Raw genomic sequence first — 11,937 nt, forward strand, 5'->3', positions numbered from 1 at the left:
TCCCAGGACAGCGTTCCTGTTCTCCATCACCTTCCTCTTACCCCGATGCCCACGGGGTCGTTAACTGCTCTTTATTATTAGGCCTCGTGTCAGCCTTTGGCTTGTAGAGAGAAAAGGCCAAAAAGAGGCAAAGAATTGATGCATTCTTAGGTAAAAGAAGTCCAGACATCATACAAGAATTTTGCAGCCAATGCTGTACAGATATTACTCTGACCATGTTCACCACATGGGGATCCAACGGATCAAATTTATCTGATCGTGTGTGGCTTTGGGGTTCCCACTCCCCTCCAGCTTTCCCTCCCCGGTTAAAAGAAGGAAATTTTGCTTGACGCAGGCACATTTCAGAGGCGTTAGCCTTTCAGGTTTCTGTGTTCTGTTCTCCACCTATACAAATTCCCTCCTAATCTGTCTCCTCAAGAGGGAAAACGGACATACATTTGACTGTGGATTCCTTCAGAAGCAAAGGCGCATTTTCTCCTAAACATTTCCTTTTGAAAGGTATTTTCCTGTGACCTGTGACCTATCCCCAATCATAGTTAAGAGGGAGGCCCGAAAAGGTCACTCCTGTCTCCCCCCCGCCCCCCATTTCAGCACCTAGAGAACCTCATCTTGGAGAAGAGAAAAGGCAAGGAGGCCCTCCTGGAGGTGGCTTCCTTGGGAGTGCCAGGCGTCCAGCCAGGGGGGAGAGAAGGGGCTCTTGGGGGGAAGGAGACAGGACATTAGGGGGTCCAGGCTGGCTTTGCGGACGACCTGCTCTTCCAGCCAAAGCTCGTCGGTAGGTTCTGGCCCTTGCCTCACTCCTGTCCCTTTGTTGGCTTCCTCGGCCCGGGTCTGCACGACCCCCTCCACCGCAGGGCTCACACCACAAAGTCACCCCAGTCTGCAACCTCTCTCCTTCCTCTGCTAGTTCTGGGCCTCTGAGCTCCTCTCTCTCCACCTCTCTTCCTCCCTCCGGGCTTCTTTTCCCCCCTCCGGGCTTCTTTTCCCGGCCTTCGTGGGTGGAATGTTTTTCTTGGGATCACACATAAGCTTTCGCTCGCACACAAGTCCGCTGCACAGCGGCGGGCTACCGACCCGCCTCCGCGCACCGCTCGGGGCAGGCAGGCTCCCGTGGCTGAGCCGACTCCGCCCAAGCTGGTCGCCCAGAGCGCCGCTCTCCCCGTGCGGCTCACAAAGGCAGCCTCCTCTGGCCTCGAGCCCGGGGGCTTTCGTAGCGCGGTTCCTTCCCCACCCCCACGAAATCCCAGGGCTCATTCCGCCGGGTAGGAGACCCGAGGTCCGTGGGGCATGTAGGCCAGCACCCCACGACTCGAGCCAAAATCTCTTAAACCGCCCGTGAAGACTGGATGAAAGGCGAGCCCGGTCCCTTGCAAGCCGCTTGTTGGGCTCAAAGCGCCTTTCATGGCTGTACTAGAAAGGGAAGGAGCGAGGAAGAGACAAAACGCCGCCGAGGCCTGGAGCTGTTCATGGCATCCGCAGCTCAGCCAAGCTGCTGTTGTTTTAAAAGAGCAATAAAAATGAATTATGACTAAACGCCTTCTAACTTAATGCTTTCGGACGGGGATCCCCGGCAAATACGTAAGAGGATTTTTATTTGTGCATGTGTTCCTGCAATTGATCTCTTTGATGACATTCTCATTCATAGAAAGCGTTTGATTTATGAGTGGAGGATGAATCGCAAACAGCAGCGGCTTAGCCCTGGCCGCGGCCCGGCCGCCTGCTCCGCTCCGCTCCGCTCCGCGCGGAGGGCAGGAGACCTACCCGGGTCCTCACTCGCCTCCGCCGCTGCCAGGATTTAGGGGGCAAAAGGTGGGGGAGGTAGGCAGTAAATCCGTGGAGAAAGATCGCGATTTCCTCATAACTTCCAATCCTTTGCTATTAAGAGCCGGGTTCTTAAATCAACCCACCCCCCACACATGTTGCTTACACTCTGCGTTTTCTCACGGTAAGTAGCCATCAGAACAGAGCTCAGTAAGGGAAAAATAAACATGGGGAGACATAAGAAGGGAGAAAAAAAAAAAAAACAGAACAACCCAGCAACATCCCTAGATCACATTTTATTGATATTTCATTTAAAGTGCTTTTTCTCTTTCTCTAGAAACTGGGTTAATCTATAACCTGGGGTGTAGAAACACTCCACTTTAAATCTCATCTTGCTAACTTGACTTCAAAGCTTTAATGATCCATTATTTGCCATGTAAACAGATTTAAGAATGAAATATTGATTTTTCTGACCCTGGGGAAAAAAAAAAAGAATCCTAGAATGACTGAACCAGAGGATTGGAAAGAAGCCTTTCTGAAGTGCATTTTCCAGCTAGTAACCATTGTTTTGTTTTATTTTTGTTTTTCTGTTTTAGACCTGTTTGCCTGGACCCATCAACAGCTGGGAGACTAATCAACCACACTGAAAATGTTTTGGCATTTGTGGGGGAGGGAGTTGGGATGTAGATATTTGAAACAAACATGTATAAATAAATGAATTGTTGATAACTTAGTTATTGACCTGGAGACTGGTAGCTTGTTAAAGAAACTCCATGTTCCTCCTTCCTGGAGTTGGAGGTTTCTGTAGGCACTTTATTTCTCCACTTTCAAAAGCTTGGGCTTGGCCCAACTCAGGCTGCCCAATCCTGTTTCTATTGCCAATTTAAATCTATGGCTTGAACCTCTATGTTGAAAACCTAATCCATTCCCTTAAAAAAAAAAAAAAAACAAAAAGCAAAACACACTTCTCAGAAGCCCTAACCCTTTTCTGGCTTTCCTTATTGTTGCTGTTTCTGTCTGTTGAAGACTTTGAATATGCCCATTCAATAAATATATTAAAATTGGAAAAGAAAGTGGATTGTGACCAGAATTTTATTTACCAAGTTAGACTAAAAGAGGAAAAAGAAACTGTTATGAGCCTTGAGAAAGAGGGGGAGGAAAAAAATAAGAAAGCTACTTATAGCAAAGGAGAATTTATTCTACCAAAAATACGCATGACAATGCACCCTAACGTAATACAAAAATAAAAAGAAAGTGAAGATACAATTATATGATCACTTTCTTGCAGGCCTCATATATTGCTTTCAGGAAATCACATAGAGGGTTGTTGGATTAGATTTAAAACAACTAAAACTCCAAAATAGTCTGGAGAAAAGATGACTCTGAAACTGGGTCAAGGGAATCACTAAACAGAAAAATCTTCCAACATTTAAAAGAGGGAGAGGGTAAGTCAAGAAGAAAATAAAATAAAAATTAGAATAAAGGAAGGCAAAACCACCTGGTCAAAGGGGTCTTTTTTTTTTTTTTTTGTGATGCTTTGTTTTGCTTTAATGTTTTTAGTAATTCAGATGCTGCAAGTCAATTGTGGTGAGTGTGTCTGTAAAAAAGTCAAAGCTGTCAGCTGAAATATCTACTGGACTGTCGAGGGAACCCGGCAAACTGGGCGAGACTGCATCTGAAAGCTGCAGGCAGGAATCTGTGGAAAAAACATTAAAGTCCTGCAAAGAGGGGACCTCGAGGGCCTCGGGACTGTCATTGTTTAGGCCAGAGCCACAGTTCTGGCCCATTGTTGACAAGCAGTTAGGAACAGTGGGTGACTGGTGCTGAAAATGTTTCAGATTTTTCTCATTGCTGGTTAAAGGCGAAACTGGGAAACTTTGGGAGTCGCCATTGTGTCCATTGGAAGCCTGCTGCTGAGAGAGGGCATTTTGCTGAAAAGTGTAACCTTCCCTCTCCAGAAGGGCCCCGGAGACGCTGAGGGCTTGCTCAAAGAGCGACTTCTCTTCCTCGTCCTCGTCCACTTTCTCAGAGTCTTCGAGGCTTTTAAATTTTCCTTCGCTGTTTTGGTTCTCCTTGCACTGGGTCTGCCTCTTGTGCTTCATCCTCCGGTTCTGAAACCACACTTTCACTTGTCTCTCAGTCAAGTCCAGCAGCGCTGCAATTTCCACCCTTCGGGGTCTGCAAAGGTACTTGTTGAAATGAAATTCTTTTTCCAGCTCTAAAAGCTGCGTGTTGGTGTAAGCAGTTCTCAGGCGCCGAGAGCCCCCGCCGCTGCCATCGGCGATTTCCAGGGATTCTGAGGAAAGGGAAACCAACAAGAGACACACGCACAGTTGGAGGTGGAGGGGTCCGAGCGGGGTTATTCCACTGGAGAATAAATATAGCAGAAAAGATCAACTGCAACAAAATGGCCGCCCCTGGATGCAGTAAAGCTATTGTGCTGCCCTTCCTGGGAGCCTAGCCTGGGGAGACCCATCTCTTCCACCTCCATCAGATTCCTGCCTGTAGCTCCCCCCAACCTCTCCATCCGGGAGCAAACTTTATATTAGCCACACCACAATTTATAATTAATGCATCAGCTGCTTAGCTGAGCAAGAGCGATCTATCACTCTTCATTACTGTCAAAAAGCCAAACTCTAGGACAACTAGACAAGAGGAGGTCAGTTCCAACTCAAATAAATCATCCCACATTACATAAGTTAGGGAAAGTTCCCCCACCCCCTTCTTAAAAATATATATATGTCTCATTGTGGATCCCTTGTCTCCACATCAAACCCACTCCTGAGCCCACAGGGGAAGGGAAAGCAGCCAAGCATCTCTCCCTCTCCCCCTTCTCTCCCAGCCCACGCTCCCCTCCCCCATAACCGCTCTCAGGGCAACCCAGAAGGGGAAGAGGGTCCCAGGACCTGGGGCCAAGTCTTTGGACTGACCTTTGTGGCTGAGGCAGGCAGGGCCGGTGGCGGAGGCGGCCGAGGCGGGCGGCAGCACGGTTTTCTTGGCCGCCTTCTTCTCCTTCATCCAGGGGTACTCGGGCGGCTGCAGGGCGCCGGCGGGCACTGGGCTGCCGCGGCTGCCCGCGGGGCTCGGCTTGGGGCGGCCGCCAGCGCCGTGGCGAGGGTGACTGCCCGGGTTCAGGCTGGGAATGGTCTGCTCAAAAGGAGGAGGAATCAGTGTCGAGTGTGAAAGCGTCGAGGTCTTGATTGATGAACTTTGAAATGTATCAGCGACAGGGGGAAAAGATGTCAGGCACTCAGCGAGCGACGGCTGGCTATTGATAAAACCAATCTCTCGCTCAAATTCGTAATTCATGGCCTTCTCCTTGGAGCCCCCTCGGAGAAAAAGTTCCCTCTTCTGGAGGGGTTTGGGGGGGCAAGGCCCAGGAAAAAGGCGAGCGCAGAGGGGGAAAAAAATCTATCATAGAAGATCGCTGCTGGGGTGTTTTTTTTCTAATTCACTGATTACAGCCGTATGGGGACCGCGCTACTATTAAACTATTGAATTCATGGAGACAAGGTTGAAATTGGACCGAATTGGCTGTCACATGATTGCTTCTGCCCAATGACAATTTGGGCTTTAATCAAAAGAAGCCACTGTCTGTTTGATTGATCCAAAAAAGTCGGGAAGGAACGCCTCATTGGGGGCCAGCGAGGCTTTATTTACACTTTTTTCAGGGCAAAAATACATATATGTGGGTGTGGGTTGGGGATGCGTGGCAGTGCGTGAGGGCGAAGGTGCCTGCTTGCCTCCTGATCCACACGGAGGTGGTGTGTGCGCCTGAGAGTGTGTGTGAGTGTGCGAGTGCTGAGCCCCGCTGCCGGTCCCGCCGGCGGCCGCCCTCTGCCTCCCCCGCACACTCCGCGCATTGTTTGGGACTGTCGGGAAGACGCCTCGCACCTCACAAATCATTTAAGCACCTCAGTCTGACGCCTGCAGTCATTAACAAAGTAATCCATTAATCTTCAAAGTTTTGACACCCGAGGGCCACGCATCCCAGCCACACAAGTTCTGCTAAGGCAAGAGGAAGAAGCAAAGGGAGAGGGGAGATGAGACGGAGTAAGGGGCGTCGGGGACAGAAAAAGAGAAGGATTATTTAGGGGGCTCCCCCCTTTTATTTCTGTTTTCCTCCTCCGCTTTTTCTAAAACCAGTTCCTGGATCTCAGAACTGATCTGCCTCTGTTTTCCTTCCCGTCTTTCCCTCTTTTCCTCTTTTTTCCCTCTTCCGTCTTCCTCCTCCCTCTCCCTTCTGTACACCTCTCCTCCCCCCACTTCCCTCAGGCTCTCACCCCCCCTCCCAAAGCCCAGCTCGTAGTCCGCGCCCCCCGGACCCCGGACCCCGGCCCATTGTTAGCCGGCTTTTCCACGACAGCTTCGCATCTGGCTCCAGCGGGAAGCGGAAAACGGGAGGCGGCTCTCCTGGCTTCCCGACCCTCCTGCGCCATCAACTTTTCAGGAGTGGCTCGAGAAAGATAGAAGCATGTGCCAAGCGAGACAACAACCCCAGATCCATGTGCCCAAATCCCTGTAGCCAGGGCGGCGGCCAGCCAAAGAAATGCCGCCCCGAGCAGGCGCGTGCGGCTCCTGGCATTCTGGGTTTCATACCCGTAGGGCTCGGGTGCGGTAAGTATTTCTGATTTCGAGGAAGTCTGTTGGAAGTTAGCAGCACGGAGGGAGAAAGAGCTTGCTTGTTCTTTTTTTCTTTTTCTTCTCCTTCCCTTCTTCTCATCCTTGTCGCTCTGATGGGGCTTGTTGATTCAGATGCAGTGAGTGCTCCTTGGCAGCCAGAATTGTCTCCTGAACTGTCCTGCTTCTTGGCCACCAGGAATGTTTGCACTCAGGGTCTGTTGGAAACAGCACCGCGGGTGAGAGAGGGCGACCCAAGGAGGAATTATAAAGGTTCTGTTTCTCTGTTCACTGTCTTTTTTTCCAACTCGGAGACTTGAGACCGAGCGCATCTTGGACTGTGCTGGAGGGTTCAAAAGATAACACCTTTAGATACCAAACAATAACTGCAAAAATCCACCAAGGCAGAAAAAGGGAAGGAGGCTGAGAGAGCAATCTGAAGGTATCTCTTTTCCCCCACACCGAGGATGATGATTCGCTTTTGCTTCTTTGAAATGGACCAAGTGATCAGACTCCCCCTGGCCGGCAGGCATCAGTGGCAGGAAAATAAATCATTCTGATGGCCAGGGAGAGAGAGATTGTTGGGGGAGAAAAATCTACGTAGAAAACAAGAAAGGCTGACCAAGCCACAAGGACAGGACTCCATCTCTGAGGCTGGCATCAAAGAGGGCTTGGGTTGGAAATTAGATAGAAAGTGGCCTCCGTCATTGACTAGCCCAGAGCAATGCCTTACAGATAGAGAAGCTATTTTGGAAAATGTGAGGTTTTTTCAGTTTTCTTGCTTTTATTCCAAACAAAGCTCTGAAGGAAGTCTGGGTGCGATCAATCTTGCTCACCAAAAGCCTTGACAGCTTCTGGCCCTTAAGAACACATTTCAGCTTCGAGCTCTTTCCAAGATCAAATGTGGCCGAGCAAAGAGGAGAGCAGGAAACGCAAGTAAACAAGGAAAACTAGTCTTTTTAAAGATATTTTTGGCAGCAGAGTTAGAGGGCTGCTTTTAGGAAAGGTGCTTTGCGGACTTTGGGATGGTGACTTTTGGCATTTGCTTTTACCAGAAAATATTGAGGAGTTTAAGGGGAGGGGGAGTGTGGAGAGGAAGCAACGCTGCCCCCATATCGCTGAGGCTTTGTCAGGGGCTGCGTGGGTGAGAGCTTTCTGCTCGCCTCAGCGGCCTTAATTCAAATACCATCTGGAAGAACCACCCCCCCCCCCAGTTTTTTTTAACCACTCAACATTGAAATCTTCCCCAAATCTATTACTTTAACTCAGGAGATATTTTAATACATATTTCTTTTTAATATCTAGAAAACGGGGGTTGAGATTGATATTTTTTCTCTGAAAGTCAAAATGAATGTCTTGACTGGCAAGATATGGGAAATCATATTGGAATCTCACTTTAAAAATCTGCCCTGAAGGAAGGTGGACACCTCCAAACCAGTTCTTCCTCAGCTAAAGGGTAGATTTTAGAAACTATAAATAGTGGTATCCCTGAAAGATTTTTTTCTTTCTGGATGGGTAGCTTTCTCTCTCTCTCTGCCTTCTCTTTCTCCCCTCCCCCCACTGTCCTGTATTCTCCCAGGTAATTTTACACACTTCTCTAAAATTATTACTTAACAGAAGACTCCCTTGTCTGCTCAGCCTACTGTATTCATATATGAACAAGCAAAAGGGTGGAAGCTACAGTCCTAACTGGAGAAAAGGCTGGTTTTCCAACTTTGCATTTCTGAGTTGCGCCATATTTCAGCAGGGATGTTGGAGTTGGGTAGAGAGCAAAATCTACTTCTTCCACATCCTAAACTCTTTTGAAAAGAAAAAAATAAAATAAATATAGCAGGAGCTCCAGGACAGATTTGGGGGAAGCACTTCTAGCAGTGAAACATCCAGCGCTTTACAGCTGCCTGGCTTTGCATCTTCCCAGTCTTTTTCTTTTCTTTTTTTAGACTTCAGGAGGTTCCCTAAAAGCAGCTCCTCCAGGCCCAGTAGGTACCCCTAAAATGGCTCCATTGCCTGTTTTGAAAGCTCATCTTCAGGAGTTTCTTAGGGGAAAGATAGAGGCCATGATGATGTATATTTTGGATTGCAAACAAAATGGCGACATTTCCCATCTCTGCCTCTGAAAGATACAATCCAGGGAGATGGGGGTTATATTTCTCACATCAGATGCTCCTGATACCCAGACACAGGTGGTTCCTCACTTTCTGCTTTGGAGGGGGCAGTTGCTGATGGGGATGCAGTTCTGAGGTTTGCGTTTTCTGATTTTGGTTTCTTCTCTGAGCAATTCTTTAATCTGAAGATGAAAGTATTTCCCTTTCCTGTGCCTGCCTTTGCCTCTGCCAGCCAGTCAGTAGGCAGCCCTCCTTAAATCCAGCAATAGAAATATAATGTTTAGCTCCTGTAGCATCAAATAAAATAAGTACTTGTAAAACTGCATTTTTATTAGAAAGATACCAATCTCCTCTCTCTCTCCCCCTCCCCCTGGGCCATAAAAGGAAAACAGGGAGGGAAGAAGGAGAGGAAATAAATCCAGAGAATGCCAAATCCTATATTCCGGGAAGAAGCCAATGCTAGGACTCAAACAGTCTATGGAAGGACTTGAGGAGGCTCCTCGGAGTTCAGCCATTCTTTTGCTGGAGTCGTGGGTGAACCATAGTCTCTTTCGAACCGCCCCACTCCCAGGGGCGATTTTAGCTGTGATTCTTTCCTCTTGGAGCGGTAAGGAACAGCGAAGCATCCGCGGACGTTGGGTTGCTCCTAGAAAATGCATCCTCAGCGCAGCCGGTGATTCCCCGAGTTAAGGCATTGGCTGGTCCGCTTTGATCCGAGAAAGATCGTGGAGAAGACAGCCCTACCTTACTCCCTGGCGGGGCTGCCGGGTCACCTGTGCGCCCCCCTCCGCGTCTCAGCGGGGTCGCCTTTGTTCCTTCCGCACTCAGCACTCCGCCGCCTCTGCGCCCGCGGCTGGCCACGGTGGCAGCTGGGAACCGGACAGCCCAGCGGGCTGGCAGCTCGGCGTTTCCAGAGCGGCCGCCGCCAGAAGCTCCGGCTGCCTTCCCCGAGAATTCGCCGCGCTCCCGGGCGAGCCGCTTAGCCAGGCCTCACGCCGGAGCTGGAGGGCTGCCGCGGCCTGCTCCTCCAATTCGCCTCCGCCTGGACTCCATGCAGACCCTTCTCTTTGGCCAAAGAATCTCTTCTGAACACGGATATTATTCAGAATAAACTTTATTTTTTTTGTTTTGTTTCTCAGAATGTGAGCAGCAAGGAATGTAGAACTTTCAAAACAAATCTAGCATTTTTCGCGTTTACAGATTTTTTTTTTTTCAGTTTCGCCGGATGTTACAAACCTAAATCACTGTTTTCAAAAGCTGGATCCTCTCTGGTATTATTGCATCATTACCATCTTTATAAAGGAATTATATTTCCCTTTCGAATAAAATTTTTTTCTATGTATGCCAATACACCATTGAACAAAAGGCCCAAGAAACCTTCTGAACAATCAGGGTACAGAATTTCTTTAATATAAATACAGACGGATGGGGATAAATAATATTTAAAACTTATTCAATGCTTGCAAAAAAAATATAAATAAATCTGACTTCACCAGCATACACACACGGAAAGACGTACACTTAGTCATCCTTGTACAGGGAGCCCCTGTCTCAAAGCGCCTTTGATTTTTTCTCGCTCTTTACAAGAAGTGCAATAAAAAAAAAAAAAAACTAAAAATTAATTGCTTCCCCTCGGGAGCCATAATGTACGAACAAATTCACATTGAACAACTCGGCTAGAAAATTTGTTCATATACCCTGTTTCTGATCAAAGAGTAGAGAAGGTAAAGGGTGCGAGGCCAACGGCCCAGCGAGGGGCGGGAGCAGATACATATCGCTACGGATACCAACAGCCATTCCAGCAACCAAGATTGCTACGTCACATAAACCATAAAAACGTGTTACCAAAGAAAACAAAACGGGTCGGGGGAGAGCGGGGCGGGTGGAGAAGAGAGGAAAGGGAGGTGCAGAAAGAACCTTAAAACAAAAAAAGCAAATGAAGAAAGATGGGCGGGGGGGGGGGGGGGGGGGACTCTCCTGGCGCGCAGCCCCAAGCCCACCATCACAGATGGGTGAGCTTGGGGGCTTCCTGAATTCTTCCCTGAGAAGGATGGTGGGCGGTAAGGTCCGTGTAGGTTGGATGCGGTTCCCCTGGCCCGGGCCCATGATGGTGACCGCTACCCAGTGGCCCAGCACCCCCGTAGTCCATGGCAGCCGAGGCTGTGTGGGGCAGGTGAGTTAGGCCAAAGAGGGGCGGGCCAGAGTTGCTCATGGGCTCCACGTAGCTGCCCCCTACAAAGACGGGGCTTCCCTGTAAGTGTGGAGTCCCATAGCTGCCGTTGCCCTGCAGGCCATGCGCGTGTGGATCATAGTCAGGTGTGCCCCCCGCGCCCGCGCCTGCCGCCGTGTAGCGTTTCTGTGGAGGCGGCGGTGCGCAGCTGGGCAGGGGCGCAGGGTAGGAGGCGGGGGGTAACCCATAGGCGCCCTGAGGGGGCTTGGAGAAAGGCGGGGGCGACTGGGGCTCGTATGGGACGCTGTTAACCAGCGAATGCATAGAGTTCAGATAACTGCCAGGGCCGGGGGGCACGGGACTGCGACTTGGGGACTGACCCCCTGATGACGTCAGCATGCCCTTGCCCTTCTGATCCTTCTTGTATTTCATGCGTCGATTCTGGAACCAGATCTTGATCTGGCGTTCAGTGAGGTTCAGCAGGTTGGCCATCTCCACCCTGCGCGGCCGGCACAGGTAGCGGTTGAAGTGAAATTCCTTCTCTAGTTCCACCAGCTGCGCGCTTGTGTAGGCCGTGCGCGCCCTCTTGGATGATGCCTGCCCAGGTGGGCTCTTGTCACCTGCGCAGCTCTCCCCTGCGAGATCAGAGGAGAGAGGAAGAGTGGCATCAGGGGCTGCCCCGCCCAGCCCCTGACCTAGCCAGGCCCCTCCTTCCTCCAGGCCCCAAAGATCCCTCCATCTATCAGGGCCCAGAAAGAGGAAGAAGGACGTAGGTACTATTTTCTGTCCTGGTAGGGAAACAGTGTCAGCAGTTTCTCACTGACTAAAGCTGCAAGTCATAAGCCTCTCCAAGGGGGCAAGGAACAGAAAAGCAGAACGCCCTGTTTGCATTCCTACACTGTGTTTCCCTTCTGGAGCTATTCAGTTTCTGGTTCATCTCCTGATCCTTTGCCCTATCAGACTACAAGCTCTGCGTGGGCAGGTCTCATTCTGTTTATTCCCTTTACAGTAACTGGAATGTGGGGCACCTAATATACACTCAATAAACCTTCCCTCCATCACTATCTCACTGACGGATTGGACAGTTGCCTCCACTGGCCTCTTATTTACTCTGTCCAGTAAAGAGGACTGGAGTGGAAGCTCCAATCTGGAAGGCTTTCTCTGGCCAAAGAAGGAGATCCCATTGAAAAGAAATCCCGTTTCTGGTGGGGAGGCCCAGGCATCTGGTGCTGGATGCCATTAATTAGGGTTCTTCATGTCACCAAGCAGCATGCCCCAGCT

The 11,937-nt window shown here is 49.8% G+C and overlaps 2 protein-coding genes and 1 long non-coding RNA gene across 3 annotated transcripts in view; 1 reads left to right on the plus strand and 2 right to left on the minus strand.

The window, feature by feature from the left end:
* The window catches only part of LOC104999787, a 4,586-nt gene extending 1,752 nt beyond the window's left edge, over nucleotides 1-2,834 (plus strand). Inside the window, exon 2 of the long non-coding RNA XR_826658.1 lies at nucleotides 2,358-2,834. This is a non-coding gene — a long non-coding RNA (uncharacterized LOC104999787). The remainder of the gene's footprint in view (nucleotides 1-2,357) is intronic.
* Nucleotides 2,835-3,252: 418 nt separating this feature from the next.
* On the minus strand, nucleotides 3,253-5,927 carry HOXA2 (homeobox A2). Its single transcript, XM_010855391.1, has 2 exons — nucleotides 4,692-5,927; nucleotides 3,253-4,057 (listed from the first exon to the last, which is right to left on the minus strand). The coding sequence occupies exons 1-2, from the start codon at nucleotides 5,068-5,070 to the stop codon at nucleotides 3,318-3,320; spliced, it is 1,119 nt and encodes a 372-aa protein (XP_010853693.1). The 5' UTR covers nucleotides 5,071-5,927; the 3' UTR covers nucleotides 3,253-3,317.
* Nucleotides 5,928-9,584: 3,657 nt separating this feature from the next.
* Nucleotides 9,585-11,937, minus strand: part of HOXA3 (homeobox A3) — a 3,996-nt gene continuing 1,643 nt past the window's right edge. The window contains 1 exon segment of the mRNA XM_010855397.1: nucleotides 9,585-11,291. Coding sequence (XP_010853699.1) covers nucleotides 10,489-11,291 — 803 coding nt within the window. The 3' untranslated portion in view covers nucleotides 9,585-10,488.

Source organism: Bison bison, unplaced genomic scaffold (assembly GCF_000754665.1).
Source record: "Bison bison bison isolate TAMUID 2011002044 unplaced genomic scaffold, Bison_UMD1.0 scf7180017864364, whole genome shotgun sequence".
Taxonomy (NCBI): Eukaryota; Metazoa; Chordata; class Mammalia; order Artiodactyla; family Bovidae; genus Bison; species Bison bison.